The sequence below is a fragment of the Triticum aestivum genome, chromosome 7D (assembly GCF_018294505.1).
Source record: "Triticum aestivum cultivar Chinese Spring chromosome 7D, IWGSC CS RefSeq v2.1, whole genome shotgun sequence".
Lineage (NCBI taxonomy): Eukaryota > Viridiplantae > Streptophyta > Magnoliopsida > Poales > Poaceae > Triticum > Triticum aestivum.
Window position 1 is genome coordinate 497,253,261 of NC_057814.1, and position 14,487 is coordinate 497,267,747.

Consider the following 14,487-nt stretch of genomic DNA (forward strand, 5'->3'; position numbering starts at 1 on the left):
TCTTTAAATTGAGTAGGTGACACCACCACAACTATTAGGATTTCAGGTGATTGGCCTTTTTTTCTTCTTTCGGTTATCAGGTTAATGGGTTTTGTATTGTGCTTCGTAGTTGCCTCAGCCTGAGAACTGTCGTAGGCTTCTTGTAGTTTGTGTTCAAATGGTCGACTTAGGCTGGTTGAGGAAACCGACTGGAACAAGTTTGTTGTCAGTTGATTTTTCATTGGGCATGCTTTCTATCAGTCAGTTCGGGAAATCGACTGACCCAAAAATAAAAACCATACAACTTCACATAGTCGGTCCCCAATCTTGTTAATTACAAGAAGAGTACTTGTGAACTTGTGATCAGAGCAACAATTTTAAAGCAGTAAACTGAATCACTTTCCAGCCCTCTCGCAATAAGGAGGCGTTTGGTAGCCTCCACGTCTTTTGCGTTTGGGGTAGCTGGTTGTGTTAGGCCTGGCTAAGTGGATACAGGAAAAATCATGGTGTGGAACTCGTTTGGTCTCTTGCATTCTCCCTAGCCTGGCTGAGAAAACACACACGCATGGTTGTTTAGTAACAAGCAATTGCTCCCCAGATGCAACATGATGCTATTTGGTTGCATGCGCACAGATGATTAATCTTACCTCTTATTCACGTGGCAAACTTACCTCACCTGTGAGTAGGGGTGCTGAAGGAAGAAAAGAAGGGCAGGCTCGAGGTACAAAAGTCGTGCGAAACTGCAAGACGAAACTTTACAGATGAGTTTTCGTTGAGTTGGGGAAGAAATCGGGTGGCCCAAATATCCTTAGATTGTGATGTGGAGGTCAGGTTCAAGATTAGTTATGAAAATCAACTACGAAACATGTCAACATATATTTACATAAATACCCGTCATCCTATTGGAGAAATGGATGGGCGCAACAAAAGTGCCATTCTCACACCACAGGTACAATGAACTAAATCAGCTCAAAAAGTTATCAATACATGCATATTAGTTCATGCGAAATCACCGTAGATATTACTCCCTCCGTTCATAAATATAAGTCTTTTTAGAGATTTCAATTGGGACTACATATAGAGCAAAATGAGTGGATGTACATTCTAAAACATGTCTATATATATACATTCGTATGTAGTTCTTATTAAAATCTCTAAAAAAACTTATATTTAGAAACGGATGAAGTAGATCATACCAAGTAAAATCCTCCATATATTTGTATCCATAGCTAACATTACAGTGCCAAAATGCATCGACACAACAATGCGCGCCATTAAATCAAGCCAACGCGCCTAAGACCGAGACCGTTAGTTCACACAGAAATCAGGTATACCATCTGCATGCATCGATCGGACATCTCCGACGCGTGCATGATGGGTCAGCAGCAGCAGCTGAGCTGAGCTAGTAGTAGGAGGAGTTTTTGTGGACGTCTAGGATGGCGAACATGAGGTGGACGAGGTTGGCGAAGGCGGCGACGAGGGAGACGATGACGGCCGCCATGGCGCGCTCGCAGAAGCTGCTGTAGACGTGGCACACCTTGCCCCACCGCACGTGGGAGTTGCCGCGCTCACCCAGGATGCCGAACTCCGCCGCCGCGCCCACCGCCGAGAACAGGAGCGCCTGCACCACCAGGTCGCCGACCATCAGCGGCGCCACCGCGCTCCGGCTGCGGCACGCCGCCAGCGCCACCGCCGAGTAGACGCACGCCATCGCGTTCGCCACCACGAAGTACCTGCACGTACATAGTGTTTGCTAGTTAGTTCTTATATTATTGGACGGAGAGTAGTTAACATTGGATCAATGGGTCATCACAGTAACAATATTATTGCAAAGTTTAAGAAGAATATATCGAATGTCGCTACCCAAGTGTTAGCGCCGTGCATACAGTTGGAACGCTACGACGTACACCCTGGGCGTAGAGCGGTGCAGGTGATGACACGTATTGAATGTGCGTTGTCCGGTCCGGACGTCTAGCTGCTCCTGATGTTGAGTGTGTGTACTGTATCATGGACCAACATCATTTTCGTGCTTAAATTCCTTTGTAGTGGCCCTTAATAGCTATGTCTGTTTCCCTCAAATTAGTTGCACACAATGTGTACGAACAACATCTCTAATAATTAGCAGCAAAGAAAGATGAACTTCCCGGAATTAATCCATGAGTACTAACCTACTAATTAAGCCAGGTCAACCTAGACTATTAAGCAATCCTGTTATCGACAAAAGAAAAACACTACATATGTACACTGTCGCTGTTTCATTTTCATGAACTCTGACCTATATGCGAAACAAGCGGACACGTCTCTGGCCGAAAAGAATCGATCTCGACAAGCATGATCTGGACAATCCTTTCGGAAATCTCCATCCGTATCCCACATATATCCCGCCTTTTGTAAAAGGCCAAATCGCTTGGCGGCTGCTAGCTTTGGGCCGGAGCACATCCATCAGGATGATCAACGTCTGCCCCACCGCGGAATTGACGGATGAGCTGGGACTTAATGCATGCACCCATCCGATTATCCATCCATCTCTTTCCGCAATAATGCCGCGCGGATCGGCCGATCGGTCGGGCCAGGCAGCCAGCCACGTACGCGGCCCCCTGAAGATTCATGCGTTTCTGGACGTGGACAAAGCGGAAATCATTTTGCAGTTTCTTCCTAACCACCAATAGAAAGATCGACGTGCCCATTACTTGCACCGCGTTCTTGATGGGCACAAAAGCCATCGGCCCTGAGGCCTCGAGCGAATTGGTCTGGTTACCCGTTAATTAGTTCATAGTTATTCTGGTTTGTTGCGGCATCCTTGTCTATGGTGCACTGCAAAGGTTCTTTCTAGGTAGGAGAAAGAGAATGTCTTGTTTGCACGTGGAAACTAAAGGTTCGATCGAGCAGTGAGCGGTAGGAATCAGCGGGACGGACACGCACGACACTGCATTTCTTGCGGACCGTCGATCCCTCTCACCCGGAGAATTCGCACGGAAATAAGGAGGAGATGGTGAAACGGCATTTTGCCTAACTGATGAAACGGAAATTTGCTGTGTCTGGAACGGCAAACGCTGCTAGCTACAGAGGTGCTTTCGCCAGAAACGGCATGTACGTACTCATTTGTTGGCCTTGACTGGACTACAATAATGCCAGTACAGTATACTCCAGTGCAGCAAGCTTTCCTAATTAATGAAAATGACAATATTTAATTGGCTGGCTGCATGTGCTTGGCTGGCCCATTTCGCAAACGTACGCGGCATCGATCTTGTATCTTTGTGTCAGATAGATACAATGTGTATACGTACTACTGCTGCAGACGTACTTGCATCATGAACGATCGATCGATATCCGCCGAACAAAACAGATTAAAAGAAGCGGAAAGAAATCCCACAGGGAAGAAACAAATCCAGAAGAGCTGTTCAATGGAGAACGATGGTGTCGAGTGGTGTGTAATTAATCGTAGTGCTGGTGGCCAGGAAGAGGAAAGAATCAGGTACGGGAGCGAGCGCTTACACGAAGGCGGAGGAGTAGGACCACTTGGCCGTGACGGGGACCTGCAGCGGCGGCAGCGTGTCGGCGATGGTGACCTGCACGGTGCTCGTCTGCCGGTCCAGGCCCATCACCACGGCGGCGACCAGCGTCGCCGCCAGGATGAACACGCGCAGCGCCACGCCGCACCCGTCCACCGCCGGCTTGCTGGGCGCCGCCGCCGCCGCTCCCATGTAGCTCCTCCGGCTGCCGGATAGGCTGCCCGCGCCGCTGAACCCGGGCTTCCCCCGCGACTCCATTGCCGGACGCCGGTCTCTTGGGTAGCTGAGCGGGCAGAGCGGTGCGGTCGCGGTGTGGCACGGAGAGCGTGCGTCACTGACTCGCTACCACGTTAAGAAGGTGTGGTTGGCTCTATGCAAGGATGCGTTGGACGGGGATCGGGGATCGGTACTTATGGTTGGAACTTGGAAGTAGGTTGGGGTCACCGCGAGGAGCATGGCTACCGCTCACCGTCTTAACGGGTAACGAACTGAGGTCGACTGGAATTTTTGCCGCCCAATAAATGGAGTCAGCTCAAATTGTCTCAAGTCTCGGTTAATTCAAACAGTATTGCTATTTCACATCTAGATGCAATATAATACCTCACATCTGAATTTCTAGCCAGTGGATTCAAGCACCAGGATTTGTGCTTTTGCTTTGAGATTTGCTAATTAACATCTACATGAACTCTAAGTTGTCTACCACATGATTTATTTGTCAAGATTCATGTGTGTTGCATGTGTACCTGTTTCAACGTGTGCTTGCTGGGCTTTTCGTTTTTGTTTTTCTGTTTGCCGGGCTTTAGGATTTGCGTCATCCGGTGCTCAATATCCTACTTTTTCGTTTTCCTGATTGTTGGCCTTCGAGTTGTTCAGCTTCTGGATGGACTGGGTGTATTTTTCTTTTCTAACGAGGGGATGTGCTGTTTCCTAAGCTACATGCTTACATTGTTTGTTTCTTAAAAAAAAAATCTATGGATGGTGAATATACATCAAATGGGTCAGTAGCACATACACATCCAAATGATTTTTTTCGTTTTTCTATTTTTTCTTCAGTTTTTTCATTTCTTTTTTTATTTTTTATTTTTTCTACATCATGATTTTTGTTTGGTTTTTTTACTTTTATTTTAAATATCTTTATTTTTATTTTTCTATTTTCTGATTTGCTAATACTTTTCTAGATTAATTTTAGCTATGTCACACCTAAATAGTTCACCACACGATCAAACATTTTTGTTTCATGTAAATTTGTTTTGTTCACATGCATGTGCCTTGTGTTGTGCTGGTGTTATTTATTGTCGGGTCGGTTTTCTCATCACTCTGGTGGCCCTTTTTCTCGTTGCCTCCCATGTTGCGCTGGTGTGAGTATATGGGTCTCTCTTTCACATGGGTTGTGACTCATCGGGATAAGATTTAGCAATGTCTCATCAAAATTTTCAAACTTATGATCTTTTTGTTGCTGAATTTTTCATCGAATGTTTTAATCCGTGTCGTCGACCCATTTCATGGCTTGCTTTGTTGTTGGCTGGTTATGTGTCTCGCACATTGGGGGCATTTCGCGGATCGTGTTTGTTGTCGGGGTTGTGTCAGTTTTCACTTTGTGCACACTACAGCTTTTTTCACTCTATGTTGTGGGTGTGGTTTAGTTTTTGTATAGAGTAACATGACTCCTTGCTCTCTAACTTTCTCTCGTTGAGTTGCGGTTAAGTTTTTCATTGTGCCTATTATGTTTTCTTTTTCTTTAATTTGTTAGTTTTGTATAAGCCTTTTATTTTATTTTATTTGTTACTTTTTATAGTTGTCCCAATTACAACTAAATTCTTGACTCAAATTTGGGCTCATGGTTTGTTTCATTCTAGTTGCAAGCTCATCCTTGACTCGGAGCTGGGCCTATGTTTTTTCATCCCGGCTGCAAGTCCATCCTTGACTTGCAACTTGGCTCGCGTTTGTAGTTGTCTTAGTTGCAAGTCTACTCATGACTCGCGACTCGTATCATGGTTTTGTGTAGTTGTCCTAATTGCAAGTCCACCCTCAACTTGCAACTTGTATTGTAATTTTGTGTAGTTGTCCTAGTTACAAGTATACACACGACTCGTTACTAGGCCCGTAGTTTGTTTCATGCCAGTTTCAAGCTCAACCTTGACTCTCGTAACTTGACATGTATTCTGTTTTTCATCCCGGTTGCAGGTCCACCCTTGACTCACAACTGGGCTCATAGTTTGTTTCATCTCAGTTGCAAGTCGACCCTTGACTCGTAATTGGGTTCATGTTTGTAGTTGCCCTAGCTCGAAGTCCACCCTTGACTCGCAACTCGTATCGTAGTTTTGTGTAGTGGCCCAGTTACAAGCACACCCTCAACTCGCAACTAGGTCTACAGTTTGTTCATCTTGGTTGCAAGCTCACCCTTGAATCGCAACTGAAGCATGTGTTTTGTTTTCATCTCGGTTGCAAGTCCACCCTTTACTCACAACTGGGCCCATAATTTGTTTCATCCCAGTTGTAAGTCGACACTTGACTCGCAATTGGGGTCATAGTTTCATAGTTGTCCCAGTTGCAAGTCCACCCGACTCACGAATGAGCTCGTAGTTGTCCCAGTAGCATGTCCACCATCGAATCAGAACTTGGCATGTGTTTTAGTTTTCATCCCAGTTGCAAGTCCAAGCTCGACTCGCAACTGGGCTCGTAGTTTGTTATTGTCCTAGTTGCAAGTTCATCCACGACTTGTAAATGTTATAGTAGTTTTGTGTAGTTGTCCTAGTTGTAAGTCCATCCTTGACTCCCAACTCGACCCGTAGTTTATTTTTATCCTAGTTGCAAGTGCACCCAGGGTCGGAGCCAGGATTTGGGTATAGGGGGGCCAAGCCAACTTAAAAATTTTTGCCCAGTGCATAGAACAAATGTATCCGTTCGGCGTAACTAAAACATAGTTATAATTGCATTAGTTTATATTTGCCTCAACAATTTCCAATACAATCTAGAAATATTAATAATTACTCAGAACATAACTCAATTCCTAGGTAATTCCCTTTTACTGTAAATTATCATGCAATTCTAGCTTCATTTACATTATCAGTAGGTAGAGAGCTTGAAACAACATGCTTAAAAATTGAATTGATTGTTATGGTGTTTGGTTGGCACTTTTCTCTTCATAACCGTTTTGCAGATCACACAATCAAAACAAACAAGAAATCAATTTGCATAGTAGATCATGATACGTCCATTTTGCATCATGTTTTCCTACTGTTATTTATAATGTTTTTATGCATAATAATGCTTTATGGAGTAATTCTAATGCCTTTTCTCTCATAATATGCAAGGTTTACACAAAGAGGGAGAATACCGGTAGCTGGAATTCTGGACCTGAAAAAGCTACATCAGAGATACCTATTCTGCACATCTCCAAATGAGCTGAAATTTTACGAAGAATTATTTTGGAATATATAATAAATATTGTAGCAAATAAATACCAGAGGGGGGCTGCTTGGTGCCCACAAGACGCCAGGGTGCACCGGGGCCCCCAAGCGCGCCCTGGTGGGTGGTGGGCAGCCCAGCCCACCTCCGGTACCCATATTCCGGTATATGAGGTCTTTTGACCTAGGAAAAATAAGGAGAGGACTTTCGGGATGGAGCGTCGCCGTCTCGAGGCGGAACTTGGGCAGGAGCACTTTTGCCCTCCGGCGGAGCGATTCCGTCAGGGGGACTTTCCTCCCGGAGGGGGAAATCGAAACCATCATCATCACAAACAACACTCTCATCTTTGGGAGGCCAATATCTATCAACATCTTCGACAGCGCCATCTCATCTCAAACCCTAGTTCATCTCTTGTGTTCAATCTTTGTACCGGAACCTCAGATTGGTACGTGTGGGTGACTAGTAGTGTTGATTACATCTTGTAGTTGATTACTATATGGTTTATTTGGTGGAAGATTATATGTTCAGGTCCATTATGCTATTTATACCCCCTGATCTTGAGCATGAATATCATTTGTGAGTAGTTACCTTTGTTCTTGAGCTCACGGGAGAAGTCACGTTGCAAGTAATCATGTGAATTTGGTATGTGTTTGATATTTTGATGATATGTATGTTGTGATTCCCTTAGTGGTGTTATGTAAACGTCGACTACATGACACTTCTGTTGGGGAACGTAGTAATTTCAAAAAAATTCCTACGCACACGCAAGATCATGGTGATGCATAGCAACGAGAGGGGGGAGTGTTGTCCACGTACCCTCGTAGACCGAAAGCGGAAGCGTTAACACAACGCGGTTGATGTAGTCGTACGTCTTCACGATCCGACCGATCAAGTATGAACACACGGCACCTCCGAGTTCAGCACACGTTCAGCTCGATGACGTCCCTCGAACTCCGATCCAGCCGGTGTTGAGGGAGAGTTTCGTCAGCACGACGGCGTGGTGACGATGATGATGTTCTACCGAAGCAGGGCTTCGCCTAAGCACCGCTACGATATTATCGAGGTGTAATATGGTGGAGGGGGCCACCGCACACGGCTAAGAGATCAATGATCAATTGTTGTGTCTATGGGGTGCCCCCTGCCCCCGTATATAAAGGAGCAAGGGGAAGGCCGCCGGCCAAGGAGGAGGGCGCCCCAAGGTGGGAGTAGGACTCCTCCTTTCCTTGTTGGAATAGGAGAAGGGAAGGGAGAAGGAGAAAGAAGGAAGGGGGCGCCCCCCCTCCCTAGTCCAATTCGGACTAGTCCATGGGGAGGGGTGCGGCCACCCTTTGGGGCCTTTCTCATTAAGGCCCAATACGAATTCCCGTAACTCTCCGGTACTCCGAAAAATACCCGAATCACTCGGAACCTTTCCGAAGTCCGAATATAGTCGTCCAATATATCGATCTTTACGTCTCGGCCATTTCGAGACTCCTCGTCATGTCCCCGATCTCATCCGGGACTCCGAACTCCTTAGGTACATCAAAACACATAAACTCATAATATAACCGTCATCGTAACGTTAAGCGTGCGGACCCTACGGGTTCGAGAACTATGTAGACATGACTGAGACACCTCTCCGGTCAATAACCAATAGCGGAACCTGGATGCTCATATTGGCTCCCACATATTCTACGAAGATCTTTATCGGTCAGACCGCATAACAACATACGTTGTTCCCTTTGTCAGCGGTATGTTACTTGCCCGAGATTCGATCGTCGGTATCTCGATACCTAGTTCAATCTCGTTACTGGCAAGTCTCTTTACTCGTTCCGTAATACATCATCCCGCAACTAACTCATTAGTTACAATGCTTGCAAGGCTTATAGTGATGTGTATTACTGAGTGGGCCCAGAGATACCTCTCCGACAATCGGAGTGACAAATCCTAATCTCGAAGTACGCCAACCCAACAAGTACCTTTGGAAGCACCTGTAGAGCACCTTTATAATCACCCAGTTACGTTGTGATGTTTGGTAGCACACAAAGTGTTCCTCCGATAAACGGGAGTTGCATAATCTCATAGTCATAGGAACATGTATAAGTCATGAAGAAAGCAATAGCAACATACTAAACGATCGAGTGCTAAGCTAACGGAATGGTTCAAGTCAATCACATCATTCTTCTAATGATGTGATCTCGTTAATCAAATGACAACCCATGTCAATGGCTAGGGAACTTAACCATCTTTGATCAACGAGCTAGTCAAGTAGAGGCATACTAGTGACACTCTGTTTGTCTATGTATTCACACATGTATTATGTTTCCGGTTAATACAATTCTAGCATGAATAATAAACATTTATCATGATATAAGGAAATAAATAATAACTTTATTATTGCCTCTAGGGCATATTTCCTTCAGTATCCCACTTGCACTAGAGTCAATAATCTAGTTCACATCGCCATGTGATTTAACATCAATAATTCACATCACCATGTGATTAACACCCATAGTTCACATTGTCATGTGACCAACACCCAAAGGGTTTACTAGAGTCAATAATCTAGTTCACATCGCTATGTGATTAAAACCCAAAGAGTACTAAGGTGTGATCATGTTTTGATTGTGAGATAATTTTAGTCAACGGGCCTGTCACATTCAGATCCGTAAGTATTTTGCAAATTTCTATCTCTACAATGCTCTGCACGGAGCTACTCTAGCTAATTGCTCCCACTTTCAATATGTATCTAGACCGAGACTTAGAGTCATCTAGATTAGTGTCAAAACTTGCATCGACGTACCCTTTACGACGAACCTTTTGTCACCTCCATAATCGAGAAACATATCCTTATTCCACTAAGGATAATTTTGACCGCTGTCCAGTGATCTACTCCTAGATCACTATTGTACTCCCTTGCCAAAATCAGTGTAGGGTATACAATAGATCTGGTACACAACATGGCATACTTTATAGAACCTATGGCCGAGGCATAGGGAATGACTTTCATTCTTTTTCTATCTTCTGCCGTGGTCGGGCTTTGAGTCTTACTCAATTTCACACCTTGTAACACAGGCAAGAAACTCTTTCTTTGACTGTTCTATTTTGAACCACTTCAAAATCTTGTTAAGGTATGTGCTCATTGAAAAAACTTATCAAGCGTCTTGATCTATCTCTATAGATCTTGATGCTCAATATGTAAGCAGCTTCACCGAGGTCTTTCTTTGAAAAACTCTTTTCAAACACTCCTTTATGCTTTGCAGAATAATTCTACATTATTTTTGATCAACAATATGTCATTCACATATACTTATCAGAAATGTGGTAGTGCTCCCACTCACTTTCTTGTAAATACAGGCTTCACCGCAAGTCTGTATAAAACTATATCCTTTGATCAACTTATCAAAGCGTATATTCCAACTCCGAGATGCTTGCACCAGTCCATAGATGGATCGCTGGAGCTTGCATATTTTGTTAGCACTTTTAGGATTGACAAAACCTCCTGGTTGCATCATATACAACTCTTCTTTAATAAATCCATTAAGGAATGCAGTTTTGTTTATCCATTTGCCATATTTCATAAAATGCGGCAATTGCTAACATGATTCTGACAGACTTAAGCATATATACGAGTGAGAAACTCTCATCGTAGTCAACACCTTGAACTTGTCGAAAACCTTTTTGCGACAATTATAGCTTTGTAGACAGTAACACTACTTTCACTGTCTGTCTTCCTCTTGAAGATCCATTTAATCTCAATGGCTTGCCGATCATTGGGCAAGTCAATCAAAGTCCATACTTGGTTCTCATATATGGATCTCATCTCAGATTTCATGGCCTCAAGCCATTTCGCGGAATCTGGGCTCATCATCGCTTCCTCATAGTTCGTAGGTTCGTCATGGTCTAGTAACATAACCTCCAGAACAGGATTACCATACCACTCTGGTGCGGATCTCTCTCTGGTTTACCTACGAGGTTCGGTAGTAACTTGATCTGAAGTTACATGATCATCATCATTAGCTTCCTCACTAATTGGTATAGTAGTCACAGGAACAGATTTCTGTGATGAACTACTTTCCAATAAGGGAGCAGGTACAGTTACCTCATCAAGTTCTACTTTCCTCCCACTCACTTCATTCGAGAGAAACTCCTTCTCTAGAAAGGATCCATTCTTAGCAACAAATGTCTTGCCTTCGGATCTGTGATAGAAGGTGTACCCAACTGTCTCCTTTGGTATCCTATGAAGACACATTTCTCCGGTTTGGGTTTTGAGCTTATCAGGATGTAACTTTTTCTTATAAGCATCGCAACCCCAAACTTTAAGAAACGACAACTTTGGTTTCTTGCCAAACCACAGTTCATAAGGTGTCATCTCAACGGATTTAGATGGTGCTCTTTTTAACGTGAATGCAGCTGTCTCTAATGCATAACCCCAAAACGATAGTGGTAGATTGGTAAGAAACATCATAGATCGCACCATATCTAGTAAAGTACGGTTACGATGTTCGGACACACCATTACACTGTGGTGTTCCAGGTGGCGTGAGTAGTGAAACTATTTCACATTGTTTTAACTGAAGGCCAAACTCGTAACTCAAATACTCTTCTCCACGATCAGATCGTAGAAACTTTATTTTCTTGTTACGATGATTTTCCACTTCACTCTGAAATTATATGAACTTTTCAAATGTTTCAGACTTTTGTTTCATTAAGTAGATGTACCCATATCTGCTCAAATCATCTGTGAAGGTCAGAAAATAATGATACCTGCTACGATCCTCAATATTCATCGGACCACATACATCTGTATGTATGATTTCCAACAAATCTGTTGCTCTCTCCATAGTTTCGGAGAACCGCGTTTTAGTCATCTTGCCCATGAGGCACGGTTCGCAAGCATCAAGTGATTCCAAAATCCCATCAGTATGGAGTTTCTTCATGCGCTTTATACCAATATGACCTAAACGGCAGTGCCACAAATAAGTTGCACTATCATTATTAACTTTGCATCTTTTGGCTTCATTATTATGAATATGTGTATCACTACGATCGAGATCCAACAAACCATTTTATTGGGTGTATGACCATAGAAGGTTTTATTCATGTAAACAGAACAACAATTATTCTCTAATTTAAATGAATAACCGTATTGCAACAAACATGATCAAATCATATTCATGCTCAACGCAAATACCAAATAACACTTATTTAGTTTCAACACTAATCCCGAAAGTATAGGGAGTGTGCGATGATGATCATATCAATCTTGGAACTACTTCCAACACACATCGTCACCTCACCTTTTACTAGTCTCTGTTTATTCTGCAACTCCCGTTTCGAGTTGCTACTCTTAGCAACTGAACCAGTATCAAATGCCGAGGGGTTGCTCTAAACACTAGTAAGTACACATCAATAACATGTATATCCAATATACCTTTGTTCACTTTGCCATCTTCTTATCCACCAAATACTTGGGGCAGTTCCGCTTCCAGTGACCAGTCCCTTTGCAGTAGAAGCACCTAGTCTCAGGCTTAGGTACAGACTTGGGCTTCTTCACTTGAGTAGCAACTTGCTTGCCGTTCTTCTTGAATTTCCCCTTCTATACCTTTGCCCTTTTCTTGAAACTAGTGGTCTTGTTAACCATCAACACTTGATGCTCTTTCTTGATTTCTACCTTCGTCGATTTCAGCATCGCGAAGAGCTCGGGAATTACTTTCGTCATCCCTTACATACTATAGTTCATCACGAAGTTCTACTAACTTGGTGACTAGAGAATTCTGTCAATCACTATTTTATCTGGAAGATTAACTCCCACTTGACTCAAGCGATTGTAGTACCCAGACAATCTGAGCACATGCTCACTGCTTGAGCTATTCTCCTCCATCTTTTAGCTATAGAACTTGTTGGAGACTTCATATCTCTCAACTCGGGTATTTGCTTGAAATATTAACTTCAACTCCTGGAACATCTCATATGGTCCATGACGTTCAAAACGTCTTTGAAATCCTGATTCTAAGCCGTTAAGCATGGTGCACTAAACTATCAAGTAGTCATCATATTGAGCTAGCCAAACGTTCATAACGTCTGCATCTGCTCCTGCAATAGGTATGTCACCTAGCGGTGCATCAAGGACATAATTCTTCTGTGCAGCAATGAGGATAATCCTCATATCACGGATCCAATCCGCATCTTTGCTACTAACATCTTTCAACATAATTTTCTCTAGGAACATATCAAAATAAACACAGGGAAGCAACAACGCGAGCTATTGATCTACAACATAATTTGCAAAAATACTATCAGGACTAAGTTCATGATAAATTGAAGTTCAATTAATCATATTACTTAAGAACACCCACTTAGATAGACATCCCTCTAATCCTCTAAGTGATCACGTGATCCATATCAACTAAACCATGTCCGATCATCACGTGAGATGGAGTAGTTTCAATGGTGAACATCACTATGTTGATCATATCTACTATATGATTCACGCTCGACCTTTCGGTCTCCGTGTTCCGAGGCTATATCTGCATATGCTAGGCTCGTCAAGTTTAACCTGAGTATTCCGCGTGTGCAACTGTTTTGCACCCATTGTATTTGAACGTAGAGCCTATCACACCCGATCATCACGTGGTGTCTCAGCACGAAGAACTTTCGCAACGGTGCATACTCAGGGAGAACACTTTTATCTTGAAATTTTAGTGAGAGATCATCTTATAATGCTACCGTCAATCAAAGCAAGATAAGATGCATAAAAGATAAACATCACATGCAATCAATATAAGTGATATGATATGGCCATCATCATCTTGTGCTTGTGATCTCCATCTCTGAAGCACCGTCATGATCACCATCGTCACCGGCGCGACACCTTGATCTCCATCGTAGCATCGTTGTCGTCTCGCCAACTATTGCTTTTACGACTATCGCTACCGCTTAGTGATAAAGTAAAAGAATTACATGGCGATTGCATTTCATACAATAAAGCGACAACCATATGGCTCCTGCCAGTTGCCGATAACTCGGTTACAAAACATGATCATCTCATACAATAAAATATAGCATCATGTCTTGACCATATCACATCACAACATGCCCTGCAAAAACAAGTTAGACGTCCTCTACTTTGTTGTTGCAAGTTTTACGTGGCTGCTACGGGCTTAGCAAGAACCGTTCTTACCTACGCATCAAAACCACAATGATAGTTTGTCAAGTTGGTGCTGTTTTAACCTTCGCAAGGACCGGGCGTAGCCACACTCGGTTCAACTAAAGTGAGAGAGACAGACACCCGCCAGTCACCTTTAAGCATCGAGTGCTCGCAACGGTGAAACCTGTCTCGCGTAAGCGTACACGTAATGTCGGTCCGGGCCGCTTCATCTCACAATACCGCTGAACCAACACTCTCATCTTTGGGAGGCCAATATCTATCAACATCTTCGACAGCGCCATCTCATCTCAAACCCTAGTTCATCTCTTGTGTTCAATCTTTGTACCGGAACCTCAGATTCGTACGTGTGGGTGACTAGTAGTGTTGATTACATCTTGTAGTTGATTACTATATGGTTTATTTGGTGGGAGATTATATGTTCAGGTCCATTATGCTATTT

At 43.4% G+C, this 14,487-nt stretch overlaps 1 protein-coding gene across 1 annotated transcript; it reads right to left on the reverse strand.

Moving 5' to 3' along the window:
* Positions 1–931: 931 nt before the first annotated feature.
* LOC123169536 (CASP-like protein 1E1) lies at positions 932–3,887 on the reverse strand. Its single transcript, XM_044587406.1, has 2 exons — positions 3,475–3,887; positions 932–1,712 (listed from the first exon to the last, which is right to left on the reverse strand). The coding sequence occupies exons 1-2, from the start codon at positions 3,747–3,749 to the stop codon at positions 1,382–1,384; spliced, it is 606 nt and encodes a 201-aa protein (XP_044443341.1). The 5' UTR covers positions 3,750–3,887; the 3' UTR covers positions 932–1,381.
* Between the last annotated feature and the right edge of the window lie 10,600 nt (positions 3,888–14,487).